We start from the raw sequence: 19,631 nt of genomic DNA, 5'->3' as shown, positions 1-19,631 counted from the left end.
TAGCAACTTCAGATTCTATCGAAATTGTTGCCAACCCAACCAACCTCTCTTGCGTCATATTTACCCTTAAATATGTACACTTTTCTTTCCATCCCTAAAACTTTTTGCCTTTTGAAAAGATTTTTTATAATTTTTTCTATTTTTTCTCTGGCGCCCCCTTTTGGTCGGCGCCCTAGGCGGCCGCCTCGTTCGCCTATATGTTCGGGCCGGCCCTGGTGGTGGTATTATTGGTCATCTAGTGGTAATATGTGATTTGGTCATGGTGCAATGATATTTGTCCCTTGCATGTGATATTATTGAACATTTTAAAAATGTAAAAATAAATAAATATATACCTAAAATTGTATTGGATATTATACCAAATGTTTAATAAGTTACTGTAGAGTAGAGCCAGGCCAAAAGAGTCTACCTTGTCGTGGTGGCGGATTAAAAAATCTTTTGGCCAAAACAAAAGCTGCTGACTATGTATGTGATCTGGTGATGGGAACTCTTAATGTGTGATTGGTGAGGACATGGTGCAGAAAGAGGATGGTGGGACTGTGGAAGGCTCGAGGGGTGGAGGTGGGGCTAGGGTGGTTCCTGGGTGGAGTTTCAAGGGGGCCCCGAAAATTTTGCCAGTACGGGGCCTGAAGTTCCTAGTGGCAGCCCTGCATGCGCCACTCTAAACTGTATTAGGCTATCATACAGTATGGGAGAATACTGGAGTCCATCATTCAGTGTGAGGGTACTGCTGGGGGCGATCATATAGTGTGTGGGGGCTACTGGGGACCATTATACAGCGTGGGGGGACTACTGGGGCCATCATTCAATACAAGGGGGCTACTGGAGGCCATCATTCAGTGTGAGGGTACTGCTGGGGGCGATCATATAGTGTGTGGGGGCTACTGGGGACCATTATACAGCGTGGGGGGACTACTGGGGGCAATCATTCAATACAAGGGGGCTACTGGAGGCCATCATTCAGTGTGAGGGGGATTCTGGGAGGTATCATTCATTATGAGGGCCATCACACATTGTGGGGAGGATTGCTAGGGGCCATCATACAGTGTGGGGGCTACTGATGCCCATCATACAGTGTAAAGTGACTACTGGGGGCCATCATTCAATGGGGTGGTGGCTACTGTGGGGCCCATCAAACTACGTATATTTAGCTATGTATGGGTTGATCATGTTTTGAATGTGGGAGCTGCGGTGGGCATCATGCTGTGTAGAGGGGAATTATATATGGAGAGACTTAGGTGACTTTATTAAATGTTAACTGGGCACTTAACAAGCATAATTGTTATAGGGGCACTTGTTATTGTGACTGTCAAATGGGCACACAGGGGGCATTATTAGTTTCTGGGGGGGGGGGGGGGCAAATCGGCCACAGCTTTCTAGGGCATCTTCATTCATATTATTCAGGGCACAAATTTTACCATATATAGGGCACAAAGGAAGCATTTTACCCTGTAAGGGACACAGTGGTGGGCATTATAATATGGGGTACAAAGAGGATCAGTAATAGGGACACATATGGCAGCAGGATGTGGAGTTTGTGCAAGTTGGGTGATGGTGCTGGAAATGTGAGAAGTCAAATGTGTCTTTGATGTAATCTCTGCAGATGAATTGTTGCTGGAGAAGTCGTGATATAGGCCTGGACCAGAGAGAAAAAATGGAAAGTGGCAAACTCCATCAGAAAGAACGTCAGCTCCATATCATCATCAGTAACTGCACGGTAATCTCTTATGTGTTCAGCAGCACTTGTATCTACCACTATGTGGTCACTATATGGCGGTAATATCAGTATGAATCTTTGTATGGAGATTGAGCGTTCCCTAGATCCATGATTGGGGGCGCCACCACAGTTGTAATCAGGGTTACTGGTTAGATGTTTTGCTTCTCTCCCCCGAGCTGATCCCCTGCTAGCCTCCACCTTCATGTGCATCAGTTGATTATGCGAAACCAGGACAGGGACAGTGATTTGCGTCCTTTAGATGCCACTCATTATTGCTTGTGAGGAGTGTGTGCAGGATTATTCCTGTGTGTCTGTGTGGTGACTGCTGGCCCCTATACGCGTCTGCATCAGACAACATGTCATTACGTTCTAGTTATTTCCATCCCAGGCCACTTGGCAGTGACACTGTTGACAGTGGTTACCATGGAGACAAGAGGCCTCACCATCGCCAGAGCTTTCTGCGGACTGAGAGCCAATCAGAGGCGTCGCTGCGGGTCACCTGACGTGCTGCTTTATATTGGCGTGTCGCCGGCTCGTCCGCTCAGTTCAGCGCTGAGCTCGGCTGGACTCGGTGTCGGCGGCACGATGTTCGGGAGCCTGCTCAGAGACTTCGAGGATGATCCATTTTTCTCGTGAGTTGCTTTTGTTTTGTCATGTGCCGGAGACTCCCCGGCGTTTTCCTCACTGTACCCGGTGCTGACACTCAGCGGGCGCATGTAACAGACGTGATGCATGGCCAATGACAACTGAAAACATCAGCACGGGCTGGGGCACTACAAAGCTCAGCAGGTGCTAGAGACCATGTGTGCATGATGTAAAACTACTAGTCCCAGCATGCCCTGTAGTGTGATGCGCATATGTCACAGTGTGGAGGCCACCTGTCATCACCATTGTGACCTTTACCTGCAGAATTCATCAATGAACAAAGAGCTTCCCAATATCCTAAGCTGCATTCACATGCCTGCGGGCTTCAGAGCAGAACTCTGGGCATCAGGGTCTGTGCTGAGCCTAGTGGTTGATTTTCCTTCTGTACAGTGCTGATCTCACAGCTGGGTCTGGGCTGTGATCTGGTCTCACTGCCATACAGGAGGTGAGCGAAGCTGGCGGAGCAAACATGCTGACTGTTTCCACTATAAGTGCTAATGCTGCTTAGAGGGGACATATATTCTCCTTATCTCTATGGGACAGCTCCTCCATTGTAGTGATTAGGACTGGAATAGCCCACTAATGCCGACCTCTGATAAGAATCAATGAGACGGTCAGAGATGGGTCACAGGTCACTTCACAGCTGTCCAAGATGTGTTATTAGGCGTCCATTCTCCCAGCGGCCGCGTCTCAGCATCGGTGTCTACATCATCTACTCTAAAGGATTAACACTAATGGGCCATTCCCTGCTCCACTGAGATGTCCGGGCAATGCCTGGACTCTATCAGGGCCGGACTGGCCATCTGGCAATTCTGGCAAATGCCAGATGGGCTGGTCCAGTTGTGGACCGCATTGACGGCTATGCTGTTAACAGTATCAGTGTCCTCAGGGTGCAGCTGAGACGAAGCATCAGGAGGGAGGAACAACATGGGCCTATGTGCTTTCAAATGCCAGGGCTGAATTTCCCTCCCAGTCCTCCCTGACTCTGATGATGCACTGTATGTTGTTCGTATGATTTGTGCAGCTGCTGCTGTGGGGTTTAGCTCACAGAGCATTGCCTCGAGTGAATAAAAAGTGGATCCGCCTCTAGGTTTATACAGATTTGTTGCCTCTATGAAACAAACATTGTTCTCATTCACCGACAGCAAACAGAAATATTGTAAATGATGAGAACTTAAAAAATAAAATGATAATGTAGTAAAACTGTATGCTTTTTGGATTGGGACATCCATCAGATTCTGTCATTTTCACCAGAAAATCTTTGTAAAATAATGGATAACATTACAAAAATGCGATGGATCCTATTATGAATTAATGGTGCCGCGTTTGCCATATTTCCACCTTCTACTCCTGATGCTGAACGTAAAAATAGAATTCCTAACACTCATTTGAACCCAACGATAACGAAATCCAGATAAATCCAGCGAATCTGTCTGTAAATTCACACTGTCCGAACCACGAGCAGCATGAATCCGATCCTCGCTGCACGACTGCAGACAGGAAGGTTCTTCTCTGAATTACTTCGGCGTTTTCACAGAAAACATAGTTTTAGGCTGTGTACCCACGTAGGCGTTTTTTTCACGTTTCAGCATTTTTACCGGCAAAAAAGCTTGCAAGAAGCATCCCATTCATTTTAATGAATTCCGCACTTTTTGTACACATTGATGTTTTTTTTTTTCCACGAAAAAAACGCATTGCGGTAAAAAATGCAGCATGCTCATTAATTTCGCGGAAAAATCCGTATTTCTAACTATATTCTATGAGCAGGAGGCTGCTCCTGAAAAAAACGCGCAAAAAAAGCACTTTTTTCCTGGGAAGGAGTCTGTTTTACTGCATATGTCGGTACATAGCCTAAAGAGCTGGTCAGGGACCACAGCGGGAGACATGACTAGTTCAGCATTGCTGGTGGCCGACTGCCCTCCTATTGCTGTAGATTGACAGGTCTCTCTCATGAGTGTAAATATCGAGAAGGGAAAGACCTATCAGTCAACTAAAGTGGTGAGGGGAGAAGCCATCCAGCAATGACAAAGTGCAAGAGTGACCAAAACAGCCAAAAAGGATGAGAATAGAGAAATGGTCTGTGGTCACCCCCTGCAGAACCACTCCTTTAGAGGTCTTGTCTTGATAATTGCCTATAATTTATATTTGTTTTCTGGTCTCCTTGCTCAACAGCAGGAGAAATTGATTCACAATCAGTGTTGCTTTATAACTTGACAGGTTGATTTCACAGAAGTGGTATTGACTTGGAATTGCACCGTGTTAAGTGTTCCCTTTATTTTTTTTTTGAGACTTGTATATCAGATTATGAAATAGGAAAAATGTCCATCCTTACTTCAAAAATGTAAAAATTGGGTTGTCCAGTCCCATGAAAACTTAGGTACTTGTGTTGGAAATGCAAATTTAAGAGGTATTCCAGCACCGCTCACTATAAGCACCCATCCAATGTGGGAGCAGTGCTGGACAACCTCTATTAACCTATTAATTTGTTTTCAATTTTATGGTTATTATCCCAATGTTCTCAATTTAGTGCCTGTTTCTCTTTAGGGATTATTCCGACATAGAGAGCGCCACGTCCTCCCTGTGATGGCACGTGATCAGTCTGGCCTCATTGTGATAGTTAAGCTAGTCGTCAACCAGTCACCTTCAAGTATGTGACTACTTATGGTTCAAAAAGGGGGAAGCTGCCATTCTGTGTCAGAACGAGCCCAGAAGCGAATGCCAATGCTTGTAATCGGTTTGCTGTTTTTTGTTCTATTTTTTATCTGCCTGAACAAGCCCTTTAAAAAATAATCTGTGCTGTAAGAAAAGAAATTGTTGCATGTACACATGTTAAAAAGAAAGAAAAGTTTATTTGGCCATCATTGGACTAGACCAATATTCATAGAAGGACAGCTGAGTGCCCCTTTATAAAGGGTCAAAATTGGTGGTACAGACAAACATTAGAAGGCTACATTCACACATGCGGTATACACGTTGGTGTGCTGTGTATTTTTTGTTTTTTTGGAAAGCACCCTGATGCATAGTTTTTATGATCCATACATATCAGTTTTTTAAAAATTAATCTCAACATCGCGCCTCATTCTGGTGCATGATCTTCACCTTTCACCTACGTGTGCCATCCATGGTTTTCACGGTTAGAGCACTAACCCTTTATAGTCTGTGACTGTTCACATCTCTGTAGGGTTTTTTGCAGACTGGATGATGGATAAGAAAACAGAGTCATGGTTGTTTTTTTTTTTTTTTTACCCGAATTACAGATCAAACTTGTTTCAACTCAAATAAGTGTGTATGTGCTAGAACCGGACAGCATATGGATACCATGCTTGTGTCATCTCAGTTTTGTCTGTTTTTTTTTTGACTGTTTAATGCAGTGGTCCCCAACCTTTTTTGCACCAGGGACCGGTTTCAAGCAAGACCATTCTTCCATGGCCCGGCAGGGCGGGGATGGAGGTGTGGCAGGGGCGGGGCTTTGGTCATAAGAGGGCGGGGCTATGGACACGGTTGTAGTGTAGCAGTGCATACTTATAATTAAATAACATTTATAATGTGACTCAACTCACCATAGGTTTTGAATAAGTGCTCCATCACCCCCTTCTCCCCATCATTGCCTTCACCCCATCACTCCCTTCTCCCCATCATTGCCTTCACCCCATCACTCCCCTCTCCCCATCATTGCCTTCACCCCATCACTCCCTTCTCCCCATCATTGCCTTCACCCCATCACTGCCGTCTCTCCATCATTGCCTTCACCCCATCACTCCCCTCTCCCCATCATTGCCTTCACCCCATCACTCCCTTCTCCCCATCATTGCCTTCACCCCATCACTCCCCTCTCCCCATCATTGCCTTCACCCCATCACTCCCTTCTCCCCATCATTGCCTTCACCCCATCACTGCCATATCTCCATCATTGCCTTCACCCCATCACTGCTGTCTCCCCATCACTCCCCTCATGGCCTTCTCCTCATGTCCCCATCTCCTCCAGGGCCAGGCTACACAAACACAGACCAACACACACACACACACACACACACACACACACACACACACACATTATACATACACACAGACACCACCTCTCTCCTCTCACCTGCCCGCCGCCCGCGCTTCCTCGCTCTGACACAGCAGCGGCGCGCTCCTCTCTGTGTCAGTCAGACAGGAAGCGCGGGCGGCGGGCAGGAAGCTGGACGGGTCCTTGCAGCTCCGCTCCTGCTATTCCCTCTTGCAGGCAGCGGAGCTGCTTGGATCGCTCCCTGGCCGCCGCTAAGAACTGCTGCGCGTCGCCCCAGCCCCCGCTACGCCACTGACCGCCCCTGGCTCCCCTTGTGTCCGCGGACCGGCAAGGGCACTGCAGCGGCCCGGTGCTGGGCCGCGGACCGGCGGTTGGGGACCCCTGGTTTAATGGATAGGAGAAGGAAAATTGCACTCTGCACTGATGGTAAAAATGGAAAAACAGACCAAATTGGATAAAATTGCATCTAGCAAGCCAGTAAAAAAGTCACTTTGTTCATATGAAAGAAAAAAAGAAATGTTATACTAGTTTTAGAAAAAATATCAGCTGTCATGAGATGTGCCAAATTCATGAAAATGTGTCAAATTAATTAATTGCCTATGCCATCAAAGAACCGAAGTAGATGTCTTCTATAACTGATGCAACTTTCTGGAGTAAATTAAAGTGAGACCATCAAGCTGAGAATGACAATACTCATTTACCAAACCCCAATTACTTGTTAGAAAAAAAATTATAGGCTGGTGTAGAAATTGGTGGTCTGACAAACTGTCAAAAAGTGTGGTGTCACGAACCAACACGGTTAACATCCTGCGGAAGGCAGAACTAACACAACAACAGGATGGAATGGTGAGAGGAAGGCCCTCTCAGTAGGGAACAAGGGATGGGGCACCTCCTAAGCTCCAACCTCTGCCTGTCCCTAAACTCACCTAACTCCCTAAACTGGTCCTTCCCACTGCCACCGTCATGTGCCTGGTCCCTAATTGTCACTTCATTACTCCCTGGCTAGTGCACTGGCTGGCAAGGATGCTAGACTCACCACTGCGGATGGTGAACATCACAGGGAGAGGGACAACAACAAGACAGCAAAAGGGGAAATGGTACTTAACACCGTCCCTGCTGTAAAGCACCACACAGCTGAGGATAAGGCACCCGGACCACAAAGTCCAAGAACACAGCAGATGCACCACTGAAACCAGAGAGCTCTTTACTCCAGGCTTCGTCAACATAGAAAACTATCACTGACAGCTGATGCGTCATGTGCCTTTTTATAGGATGGTGGGAGTGGTCACCACCCACATCAGCTGACCAGCAACAAAACAGCTGCCAGCAAGGAAAACAGACAAATTATAGTGGAACCAGAGCGGCCACAAATCCAAAAATGAATTGTGACAGCACCCCGTTTTCAATGAGGGGCCTCTGGACCCGCAACACCAGACTCACCGGAAATGACGTTTCCACCCACTAGGATTCACCTCCGCAGTCACCTGATCCTCAAGGTTACGGTAAACGCAGCCCGATGGAGATGGCAATAACGTAAGCTCTGGAGGTACAACAAATCTCCAGAGCACCGACCTGTGGAATACGTTGTGTACCTGCATTACTGGGGGGATAATTTCAGCTGGAAAGCCCCCGGGCTAAGAATGGCTGACACCCGCTACGGCCTGATCAACCTAGAACTCCAGGTCCCAGATGCGTACTTCCACCTGATGTTTTTGGTGGACGCCCACACGTATTCATTCACAAACAGGTCCGGACCTGAAAGTTTATTTCCACACATACGTTTGCCAAAAGATGATGATCTCTTTGAGGAATAGACAACAGAAGCATCCCCCTGTGTCACCAGACTCATACCCTTACTACATTCAGGGGGAACAACCACCCTCCCCTGATCCCCTCTTCCTGAGAGGACACCGAGACTAAGGGTTTACTTGTGATGAGGGTTGAATCCTGCCTCTACTCCCTGGTAGCACCTTAGCTGCTCCCACTGGAGAAGAAGAGGTAGGTTTGAGAAGGACGGCAGAGATCGTAGCTCCCAGGCTGCAGTCTTAGAAGACTGGGCCTAACTGACTACTTCCCTGGACCGCCAATTTATGACCGGGTTGTGACTCTTCAGCCAGGGAAGGCCTAAGACTATGGGATTTGGCATACCCTCCAAGACGTAGCACGACAGGAACTCTTCGTGAAGCGTCCCTATCTGCAGGTTAATATTATCTACGACTTGGGTCACACTCCCATGGCTGAGAGGGGCAGAGTCAATTGCCCGAACGGTAATAGGTCTCATCAGCGTCCTACTGATAAGACCATGGGTCTGAACAAAGTGAGAATCCACCAAATTGACTCCAGCCCCCCTATCCACAAGAACCGGTATAGTCTCGGCTTCCCCACCAACCACCACTTCAGCCAGAATGGTAGACTGAGACGTAAACGTGGAGTAAATATACACACCCTGGTCGTCTCCCTCAACACGACCAGGGGAATGCAGCTTTTGAGATGAATTACATACTTTGGTGCTATCTGGGTAGATATTGATGTAATGATCAGTCAGGCTGCAGAAAAAACATACCCCAGTCCCACGGCAAACTGCAGGCAACCTAGTTGGAGAGAAGGCTCCTTCCACCTGCATTGGTTCGTCCATCTGCACCAGTGTCTCCTCCTCTCTAGAAAGAACAATAGGGGGCAGATTTGGGGTATTTCTCTCCCTGAGGCATCTATCCACCCGGGTAGCAAGGGCCATGGTGGCGTCCAACAACCCAGAAGTAGCATACTGCACCAGAGTATCTTGAAACCTAGCTGACAGACCCTGACAGAAATGGATCCTAAGTGTCAGTGGCCCGTCTCCAAAACTCAGAGCAGTACTCCTCAGCTGGCCGGCACCCCTGCTTGATTTTATGGAGTCTAGACTCAGCCAGGGAGACGCCATCAGGATACCCATACGCCAGCGTCAAAGTTGCGAAAAACTTGTCCTCCGACCGTAAAGATGGTGAATCGGTCAGCAGAGGAAGGCCAAGGATTGGGGATCACCCTTGAGAAGGGAGACTATAATCCCCACACACTGTTCCTCACTCCCTGAAGGAGAGCAAAGCCTGAAATAAATTTATGGTCTTCAAAGAGACCTGTAAATTGTATCTCTCACTCCAGAAAATCTGGCAAGCAGAGATACTTTAGGTTCCGGTTGAGCCAGTACTTGAGTCGAGACAAAGAACGCCATCACCTGCTGAAGCTGCAGCACCACCTGAGTCCGTAATTCGGAAAACTCATCCGTGAGGAACTAGATCAGGTGAGCAAAAGCCTCAGCATGAGCCATGGGTTTGTAGTAATGGCAGGTACACAGGATGCAGTGACGAAAAGGGAGACGGGATGAACTTAGGATGCAACTATATATATATATATATATATATATATATATATATATATATAATTAGGCTAGCTTGAGCAACCATCAAACAGTGCCGTGGTATGGCCGCCCATGGGTCCTAAGTATTAACTACAACATGTCACTTATCCTCTCTGATGTCCGGCAGAGTAATGGTCGGTGCTTCTTCGGCGTTTCAACCGCTGGGCCCAGCCGACGAGGATCTGGCGAAGACTATGGGCGTTCCTACGCCCCGGCGAAGTGGGGGCACAGCAGACCCCTGAAGACTCCCTCTGCGTTGCACCTCCTGATGGAGGCGGGTCGGCGTAGCCTGGGAATCGGAACGTGCAAGCCGCGGCCACCAGCTGCGGGCGGGCAGCAAAGGCCGTGGGAGGTAGTGAACAGTCTGCAGCCGTGGGCCGGAGCTGAGCTGCGGTGACCGGGGGTGGCGGCGGACAGGCCGCGACTGCTGGCTGGATAGTAGCGGTGACAGCTGTGGGCGGTCGCGGCCTGTCCGTGCTGGAGCAGCTGTGGACGGCAGAGGACAGGCCGCAGCTGCGGGCTGGAGACAGGCAGTAGCGGCCGCAAATGCTGGGAGCGCTGCCGGGCAGTCAGTGTCTTTCTGCTGGGCAGCTCGGTCTTGTACACCTTCTGTCGGTGGTGAGCCTCCCTTCAGCCTCTCTCGTTGCTGTGCTCTCCTTCTTGCTCTGGCTCTCTGGCGCCCTCTAGCTTCCTGACTCCTCTCCTGTTCTGGCGTCTGACGTCTCTTGGCTCCCTCCCCTCCTTTTATAGTCGCTCTGCCCCCAACTGTTCTGGAATCCTCTGTGGTCCGTCCTCTAATTCTGTCCCCTGGAAACAGTCCCCCTAGGAACCTTGGTGACAGTCCTCTTGGTTCCGGCCCGGACACATAGCGGGGACTCCTCCTCCTACAGGTTCACCAGAAAAAAAGTATGGGTCAGAGATAATGTCACAAACCGACACTGTTAACGTGTGGCGGACGACACAACAGACACAACAATGGGATGGAATGGGGAGAGGAAGGCTTTCACAGTAGGGAACAAGGGATGGGGCACCTCCCGAACTCCAACCTGTGCCTGTCGCTAAACTCCCCTAATGCCCTAAGTGGGTGTCCCCCCCATTGGTGTCACGTGCCTGGTCCCTAATTGTCACCTCACTACTCCCTGGCTAGTGCACTGGCCGGCAAAGACTCTAGCATCACCTCTATGGATGGTGAACAACACAGAGAGGGGGACAACAACAAGACAGACAGAAAAAGGGTAAATGGTACTTAACACCATCCCTGCTGTAAAGCACCACAGAGCTGAGGATAAGGCACCCGGACCACGAACTTCAAGAACGCAGCAGAAGCACCACTGAAACCAGAGAGCCCTTTACTCCAGGCTTGGTCAACATAGAAAACTCTATCACCGACAGTCAGCTGATGGGTCACGTGCCTTTTTAATGGATGGTGGGAATGGTCACTATCCACATCAGCTGATTAGCAACAAAACAGCTGCCAGCAAGGAAAACAGACATTAACCCTTGCTGGCCCGAAAGGAAAAAAGGTACTTTTAAATTATAACGGAACCAGAGCGGCCACTAATCCAAAAATGAATCGTGACATGTTTGATGAATGCAGGTAATGGAATGTGTGTTTTATCCTATTGAAGATAGATATAGCCATTATTAAAATGACAGATATCACAATGCAGAAAGATATCCCAGCACTGAACAGTGTATGGATCTATTTCAGCTGAGCTTAGCGCTGTTACATTTTCCATTTTTCATGGTATTTTGAACTTACCGTACATAATTTGGTAGTTTTTACTTATTACTTCATCATGTTATATTTGTTACTTATAAAAGTATCTAATACTTACATAAATGTTCAAAAAAATGTGAAATGTCATTCCCACCTAAATGTGAATCTAAGCAGCGCTTTGTGCGCCCATCTCATCACTCCTGCTGATGAAGACTTTGGTCTGGAGCTGAAAACTGGTTTGTGATTTTTGAAAACCCTAAGTAAAAGGTATTTAATTTTAATTACCGTGTCCTCTCCATCTCCACTGGCAGCGCACCAACACAACCTTCTATGTTTTTATCTCTCCTGGTTCTATACCACGGATATTGTTGGGTGCTGCACCTCCTCGCCTCTACTCCAAAGTGCTACCCCCCCCACACCATTGGATTTATCAGCCATTTCAGCGCCACCCTCCCCACTCATTTTTTAATGTTAGATCACAAGGCACAGATGCCCTGTAAAGGGAAAGTATCTTTTCTAACTATATTGCGCCCAGATTCACTGTGACTTCTACATTGGTGTAATGGATCGGGACAAGCTCTCCCCTGTCAATGTCTGCTGTTTATGAACATGATGTTATTATTTTACCTGATAAATGGTGGAAAGCTGATATTGTAACTTGTAGCCAGCACGGTGCTGAAATCTAGACATTTTAATTGGAATGGAGGATGACGATGGTGTAGAAAGGAGTAAATATACCAAAGCCTGGCGGGAGGTCACCGTGGCCTCGGAGTAACCTTAGAAGTAAGTGGAAGGAGATGTGTTCTAAGTATAACGTGGATTGAGCGTGTTGATAGAAGAGTTTAAGCAGTGTACTGTAGGGTTTTTGGACTCGCATGCAAGATCGTCTGCTGGATAAATCTATGTAAAGCCCCCTTCTAATCTGATAACATGTGCAAGGAGAACACCGTACAGTACCTAGAAATCTAGTTGTGCACCATGGCAGCCGGATATATTTGTCATCTTATTAGTACAGGTGTATAATATTAGTGTTGAACTTTCTTTGTAACTTTGCCTGGGATAACTTGCATTATACTATCAGTTCTCGGTGATAGGGTGGCAGTGTGGAAACAGTAATGTCACATTACCCTGTGTGATGATATTGTTACAGTAATTATTATGTAATGTTTGTGTTATGTGTTACATACATCATTTTTTTAACCCCCAAACGGACACTGCCAATTTTTTTGCTCTTTTCATTTTTTACTTCCCTTTTTCATTCCCTTTACCATATTGTGTATAGAGAAACTGGAAAAACTGTGTAAAACAGTGACAACCCCGCCCACAGTTGTCTTGTTTTCGGGTTTCATTTTTACAGCAAAAAGTGTGCAGTACAGATTATCTCCGGACATGATTCTTCCACGTCAGTGTGGTTACAACAACACCAAACATCCTATAGTTATTTTTTTATTTTTTTTTTACTTTTACTGTCTTAGTGGCTTAAAAAAATCTGGAGTTTCACCATTTGCCTAGTCCATTAACTTTTTTTTTTTTTTTTAAATTTCTGAAGATGGCGCTGTGTGAAGGCTTGTTTTTGGTATATAGAAGTGGTATCACTTTGGAATCAGGACTGCCACCAGACATTTCAGGGCCCCATACCGACAACATTTTCGGGCCCCCTTGAGACTCCGCCCAGGCTCCACCCCAGCTCCGCCTCCACCCCTCAAACCTCCCACAGACCACCACCCACTCTTGGAAAAATCCAACCATTGGGAACTGCAACGATCGGAAGAATGGGGAACTTTTATCCCCATTTTAAAATGTACCGTCAGATGAGATGGCTGTCCGCAGCTGCATTCATGCTCTTTGGGGCTTCCAGAAAAAGCCAAGTGCAGCCACTGAGGGAGTGAAAGGATCAGTGGTCGAATCGCACATGAGCTCCATTCTAAAGAGGATAAAAGTTCCACATTCGGCCGATCAGTGCGGGACCCAGAAGTCAGACCCCACCAATCAATAAGTTATCACTTATCAGCAGGCCACTTTCACACGTTCAGTATTTTACATAATTTATTTGTAAGCCAAAATCAGGAGCCGAACAATCAGAGAAAAAGTATAATAGAAACATGAATTGCAGTGCATAAACACAGACACAAACATGCAGTACACGGCACATTTATTAGACAATGCAAGGAAGCGGACGGCACCGCTGTTACCGTGCTAAGGTCCGTGGCTGGCAGCAGGCGGAGAGCTCACGTCCAGGACTCCCGGGTGCTTGACCTCGTAGCAAGACGATTGTAGTTTCCAAGAGAAAAAGGTCGCACTCTGCGGGATAATGATGAATGTTTATTGACACTGAATTACATGTCACGTCGGAGATGTGAAGGAGAGTGTGTCAAATGGCTGACTACGGCCGTTTCACGCTACTCGAGCGCTTCCACGGGTCCGTGGAAGCGCTCGAGTAGCGTGAAACGGCCGTAGTCAGCCATTTGACACACTCTCCTTCACATCTCCGACGTGACATGTAATTCAGTGTCAATAAACATTCATCATTATCCCGCAGAGTGCGACCTTTTTCTCTTGGAAACTACATTTATTAGACATACGCATCACATGTACTGTGCATATATCATACACAGGTACACGTTGTAGCGGACCGGGCATCGTGCATCCTCATGCTCAAGCGATGGGGGGTACAGGACCCTCACTAAGTGCTCTGTGTGCAGCTCTGTGCACAGCAGACTGCTCCCCTCCCCCTCCTATTTGCCGACTACTAGATGTGCTGGAAAGGCATGAGGGGGAGGTATAATGATTGCTGTGTGGTTGGTTAGAAGCAATGGTGCAGAGTAATGCAAAGGGACTAGTATCCCTCATCCTGTTGTAAGAATAAACCTGTGGTCAGCAAAGAGGGGGTTTCTTCATCCTGGAGGCAGCAGTTGTCTGCTCTACAGGATGCTCAGGGGAGTGGGCAGAGTCTGCACTGTCTGAAGATTGCAGCAGCCAGAGCAGAGAAGTTAATGCAGCAGTGCGGCAGCTCCTGGCTCTTGTATAGGTGCTCTCCTGCGTGGAGCACAGACACTTGCAGGAGCCGTCACATCTATGTTTAGTGGTCCCAAGTGCAGGAGAGCAATCAGGAAAAGACAGCGCTGCTGTGTCAGGCTGCTCTGGAACAACGTGCCCTCAGGAAGTTCAGAGTATCAAGCTTTTGATCCGGGGCTCAGGCCCCGAATGGAACAGCCTAATGACGCCCTTGCACTGAAGCCCGGAGAGCAGAAGCAAAGTGGGAGGCCTGGACTGGATGAGACACACTGCCGGCATCTCTCACCCAGTCCAGGCCCCTCCTCTTTGCTTCTACTCACCAGGCCCCATACACCAGTAAGGGTAGTAATGCCCTGATGGCGGCCCTGTTTGGAATACATGCTATATATATATATATATATATATATATATATATATATATTTTATTTTTTTTATTGCATTTTTCCTGGTGGCTGAAGTGGCAAACAAATGGCAATTTTGATTTTTTTTTTTTTGCTTTCAACTTTTATTGTATGCACTAAACAATTTTATATTTTGATCAGCCTATTACAGACACCACCATTACGGAATATGTATATTTTTTCTTCCTTTTTTTTCACTTGGGGGGGAAGGGGGTATTTTGAATTATTATTATTTTAATATTTTTACAAACAATTGCTACTTTTGACTTTATTAGTTTCCACTTGACTTGAAATTGTGATCTTTCTAGTTCTATGCACTAAAATACTATGGCATTGCATTATAATTTTCTCCTAACCACGATCTCCTATGACAAGGTAGCGGGCTTCACAAATGTACCAACATAACGCAGGCCTTCAGCAGATCTCCACTTGCCAGGTTGGCCTACTGAAATGTAGTTTCAGTAAATGCTCTCAATACTTGGTCGGGGCTCCTTTTGGCATCAATTACTGCATCAATGCGGCGTGCCATGGAGGCGATCAGCACTGCTGAGGTGTTATGGAAGCCCAGGTTGCTTTGATAGCAGCTTTCAGGTCATCTGCATTGTTGGGTCTGGTGTCTCATCTTCCTCTTGACAATACCCCATTTACTGAACATACATTTCAGTAGGCAGGTGAATGAAACCTGACAGACTACGGCCGTTTCGCGTGATTCATGCGCTTCTATGGGTCCATGAAGAGCGCAAAATGACCATAGTCCGTCAGGTTTCTTTGACCTGCCTACTCCCCTGTCACCTGCACACCGCACTTTATCAATATGTGGATGTCATCTTAATATGGATTAAAAGAAATTTAACAGCAAGGACCGGCTGAGTTCTCCATTTCTTTGCCTCTCATTTGTTTCCTACAAGTTATTTCTCTTGGCAGGGGTATTTATATAGGAATATTTTCCCCAAGAAAAGGAAAGCCTGGCAACATCTATGGCAAAGCAGTCAAAGATTTTAGGTATGAAAGAAGAGAAAATTTGCTCCAGCTTCCCAATTGATCCAAAAAAGTTTTTTTTATTGTTTAAGAAAAGAATCATATTAAAACAGTTCACATGAATAATGGCAGCAGTGCTACGCGTTTCGAACACACAATGTTCTTTCTCAAAGCTGCATGGCACAGAGTACAAAATGATTTTATACACAAAGCCACCCAATTAAAACAATTGACACAAATCACGTGACATGATAATTAAAACCAAATGTGAAGAAATCCAATATAAAACACAAGGAAACAAATTTACAAATATTAAAAAAAAATAATAAATGGACAACAATGAAAAATGAAAAAAAACACAAACATGTGTTTTTTCATATTTTGTTAACATTTATTATTTTTATATTGGATTTGGTTTTATATTAGATTTCTTCACATTTGGTTTTAAAGGGAATCTGTCATCAATTTTTTTGCCTATCCGCTGTGGCCATCGGCATCAGTGGCTAATGCTGTAGATAAGCCCCCGATGTTACCTGAAAGAGAAGAAAAATGAGTTATATTATACACACCCAGGGGCGTTCCGGGTCCAGTCCGGTGCCTCTCATCTTGCAGCGATGACGTCCTCTTCATTCCTGGCCGTCGCGGCTCAGGCACAGGCGCACTGCTTTGCCTTGTTGAGGGCAGAGCAGATTACTGCAGTGTGCAGGCGCCGGAACAGGTCCTGCGCCTGCGCACTGCAAGACTATGCTCTGCCCTCAACAGGGCAGAGCAATGCACCTGCGCAGGAGCCACGACAGGCAACAAAGAAGAGGACATCATCGCTGCAAGATGGGAGGCGCCGGACGGACCGCGATTCCCTCCGGCCCCGAAACGCCCCTGGGTGAGTATAATGTAACTCTTTTTTCTTATCTTTCAGGTTACATCGGGGGCTTATCTACAGCATTACAGAATGCTGTAGAGAAGCCCCTGATGTCGGTGGCCGCAGCTGATAGGCAAAAAAATTGATGACAGATCCCCTTTAATTATCATGTCACGTGATTTGTGTCAGTTGTTTTCATTGGGTGGCTTAGTGTGTAAAATCATTTTGTACTCTGTGCCATGCAGCTTTGAGAAAGAACACTGTGTTCAAAACACGTAGTGCTGCTGCCATTATTCACGTGAACTGTTTTTATTTCTTTTTACAATGATTTTAGGTACACTGCTATTATATTTACTGTTGATGGGAAAACATTCATGTTGTGCTGACTCTTTAGTTTGTGGGCCCCTCTTCCATATTTAGTGGGGCTATGCTCAGTCCATCTTTACGTTGCCTGAAGTAGTTGCATTTCCTTGGACAATCATAGGAGATTGAGCCCTGGAACATATTCTCATTCTGAATTGATGGTTTCATGACATCATCATCTGGATGAATGTTCCTTAAAATTGATTTTCTTTCATGTCTGTGTCGGAATCTCATTATTCTTTCAGTGGTATGTTGGAAAATTGGCCATCACTGTGTGAAATATCTTGGACAGCTTTAATGTGCAATATACAGCAGTTTCTGCCAGGCATCTCTTTTTATGAAGGAATGATACAATATGTGACCGATCATATGAAATCACTCTTTGATATATTGTGTTTGTAGTTAATCATTTCGCCACACCGGCTTCCTCTTATGTAACGTTTTCTTTCAGGCTTTGATGTAATATTTTTTTGTTTTTATGTAAATTAACACTTTGTAAAACAACTTTGTAGACTTTCAAAACTTCAGCCAAGTATTAGGGAATAAATATTTCTTATAGTAAAACCTCTGCCCGGTCTCCTTTCTTTGGCTTCTCTTCATTAATTCTGGCACTACATCTTGCATAATTCATGAGAATAAGGTTAAGCATCCATCTTTTAATCTTCCCTTACAACTCTTCCATTTGTCTTTATTTCCAAAGTGTCAATGTCCAGGGGAACCAAAGAGGGAATCCTTCATGAACATCTAAATTACATATTTCACCTTGCTTTTTGGTCCCCCAAAAATACATTTTCACTGGACACTATGTACCCCATTGTGGGTGCCTATTGTACCCAGGATAGCCTGGCAGGGCTCCAGACAGACTATTTTAATTGACAAAAAATATCATTTTGCTCCTATGTGGCCAATCAGTATAAATGCTTTCTTCATTTTACATGTAATAATGTTAATTTTTTTTAAATTTGGCAACCAAAATGTATCACTTGGCTACTAATTATTTCAATTTGAAGCCAAATCAAATCTTTTTAGCCCAGAAACCATCCTGGGTACAGTGATAATGATATTATTCTTGTGAGCAAGGTTACATTTTATGACAAAGTGAAGTTTTAAGGACTAGGTTTTTATATGGTTTTGGAAACTAAATAGTATTTAGCTTAAAATAAATCAGATTTCATGTCTGGACATGTTTGTCACAGGTTCTTGGAACCATGACTCTGCACCTACTAAAAATATATTCGTCACAATTCTTTAATTATCACTTGTCTGAGAAAAGCAACACGGTAATCTAATATAGAGCAGCCACATGTTTAGTCAGTATTTTCTTGGGTTTCTGATTTCCAGGGATATTTATTTCTTTCATAAGAGACTTTTCTTTTTTTAATGAAAATAAAAAAAAAGGTTATAGGTAGAGATGGGTGAATTCGAACAGTAAAGTTTGGCGTCTGTACCAAACACCTACTGTTCGGGCACGGACACCGAACACGGACTTCACCAGGAAGTCCGTGTTACTTTTCGGGTTCGGCTGCCCGAACACCAAGTGTTTGTCTTGCTGTCATGTGCTTGGCAGCACGGCAAACACCGCTTTTGATCGGTGGTGAAATCATCCCCGCCAGTCAGAGAGCCGCGGTTCTCACGCTGTCAAAAGACAGCGTGATCGCTCATCTGTGATCAAAGGTATAAGTTTACTTCTGATCACAGGTGTCGGCTGATGGGACTACTGATCCCAGCATTCGACACCTGCTGCCGCTAATAACAGTGAGCAGGGAGTGGCAGATGGGAGTATTCATCAGCTGCTCCTGCGCTGTAAATAAATAACTTAAATTTTTTTTGTATTTTTGATAACCAGCCAAGCAAAACTCACAGCTGGGGGCTGAAACCCTTAGCTGTCAGCTTTAGCAAGGCTCGTTATCAAGAATAGAGGGGTCCCCATGCTTTTTTTTTTTTTATTTAATTTAAAAAATGGTGTGGGGTCCTCCCATTTTCGACAACCAGCCTTGGTAAAGCATCCCACAGCTGCCCAGAAAAGGCACATCTATTAAATGCGCCAATTCTGGCGCTTTGCCCGGCTTTTCCCACTTGCCCTGTAGCGGTGGCAAGTGGGTTTGATGTCACCTTTGTATTGTCAGGTGACATCAAGCTCACGGCTCAGTACAGGAGAGGCATCTATAAGACCACCTTTCGGTTTCCTTCCACACTCCAAAGACATACTGATAGTGAATCTAGATAGTGAGTCCCGATGTGGACAGTGCCGATTAATGTCTGTAAAGTGCTGTGCAATTAATGGCGCTATATAAGTGAGTAAAATAAATGAATACCATCTTTAGAAATATATTTATGTAGAATATTGATGACATGTTTAATACTTATTTCACAGTCTGTATCTGTACATAAGGAAAAATAACTTGTTATTAAAACATTAGTAAGGCTAAGATCACATTTGCATATATGTGCACAGCGTATCCTCTGCATGCGCTAACGTGGCATTTTTTATCCGCATCAGCTTATGCATGACGCCAAAAAAAGCTGT

The 19,631-nt window shown here is 45.7% G+C and overlaps 1 protein-coding gene across 4 annotated transcripts in view; it reads left to right on the top strand.

Annotated features, from left to right (window-relative positions):
- Nucleotides 1-2,203: 2,203 nt before the first annotated feature.
- Nucleotides 2,204-19,631, top strand: part of MLF1 (myeloid leukemia factor 1) — a 51,401-nt gene continuing 33,973 nt past the window's right edge. For 3 of the 4 annotated variants that reach the window (XM_073578987.1, XM_073578985.1, XM_073578986.1), the window contains exon 1: nucleotides 2,204-2,349. In XM_073578987.1, the coding sequence (XP_073435088.1) occupies nucleotides 2,303-2,349 (47 nt within the window). In that variant the 5' untranslated portion in view covers nucleotides 2,204-2,302. The remainder of the gene's footprint in view (nucleotides 2,350-19,631) is intronic. The other variant, XM_073578988.1, reaches the window with a different exon arrangement.

This window comes from Dendrobates tinctorius, unplaced genomic scaffold (genome assembly GCF_039654945.1).
Source record: "Dendrobates tinctorius isolate UK_male_01 unplaced genomic scaffold, ASM3965494v1 ptg000060l, whole genome shotgun sequence".
NCBI classification, from domain to species: Eukaryota; Metazoa; Chordata; class Amphibia; order Anura; family Dendrobatidae; genus Dendrobates; species Dendrobates tinctorius.
This window is presented reverse-complemented; position numbering and strand designations above follow the sequence as displayed.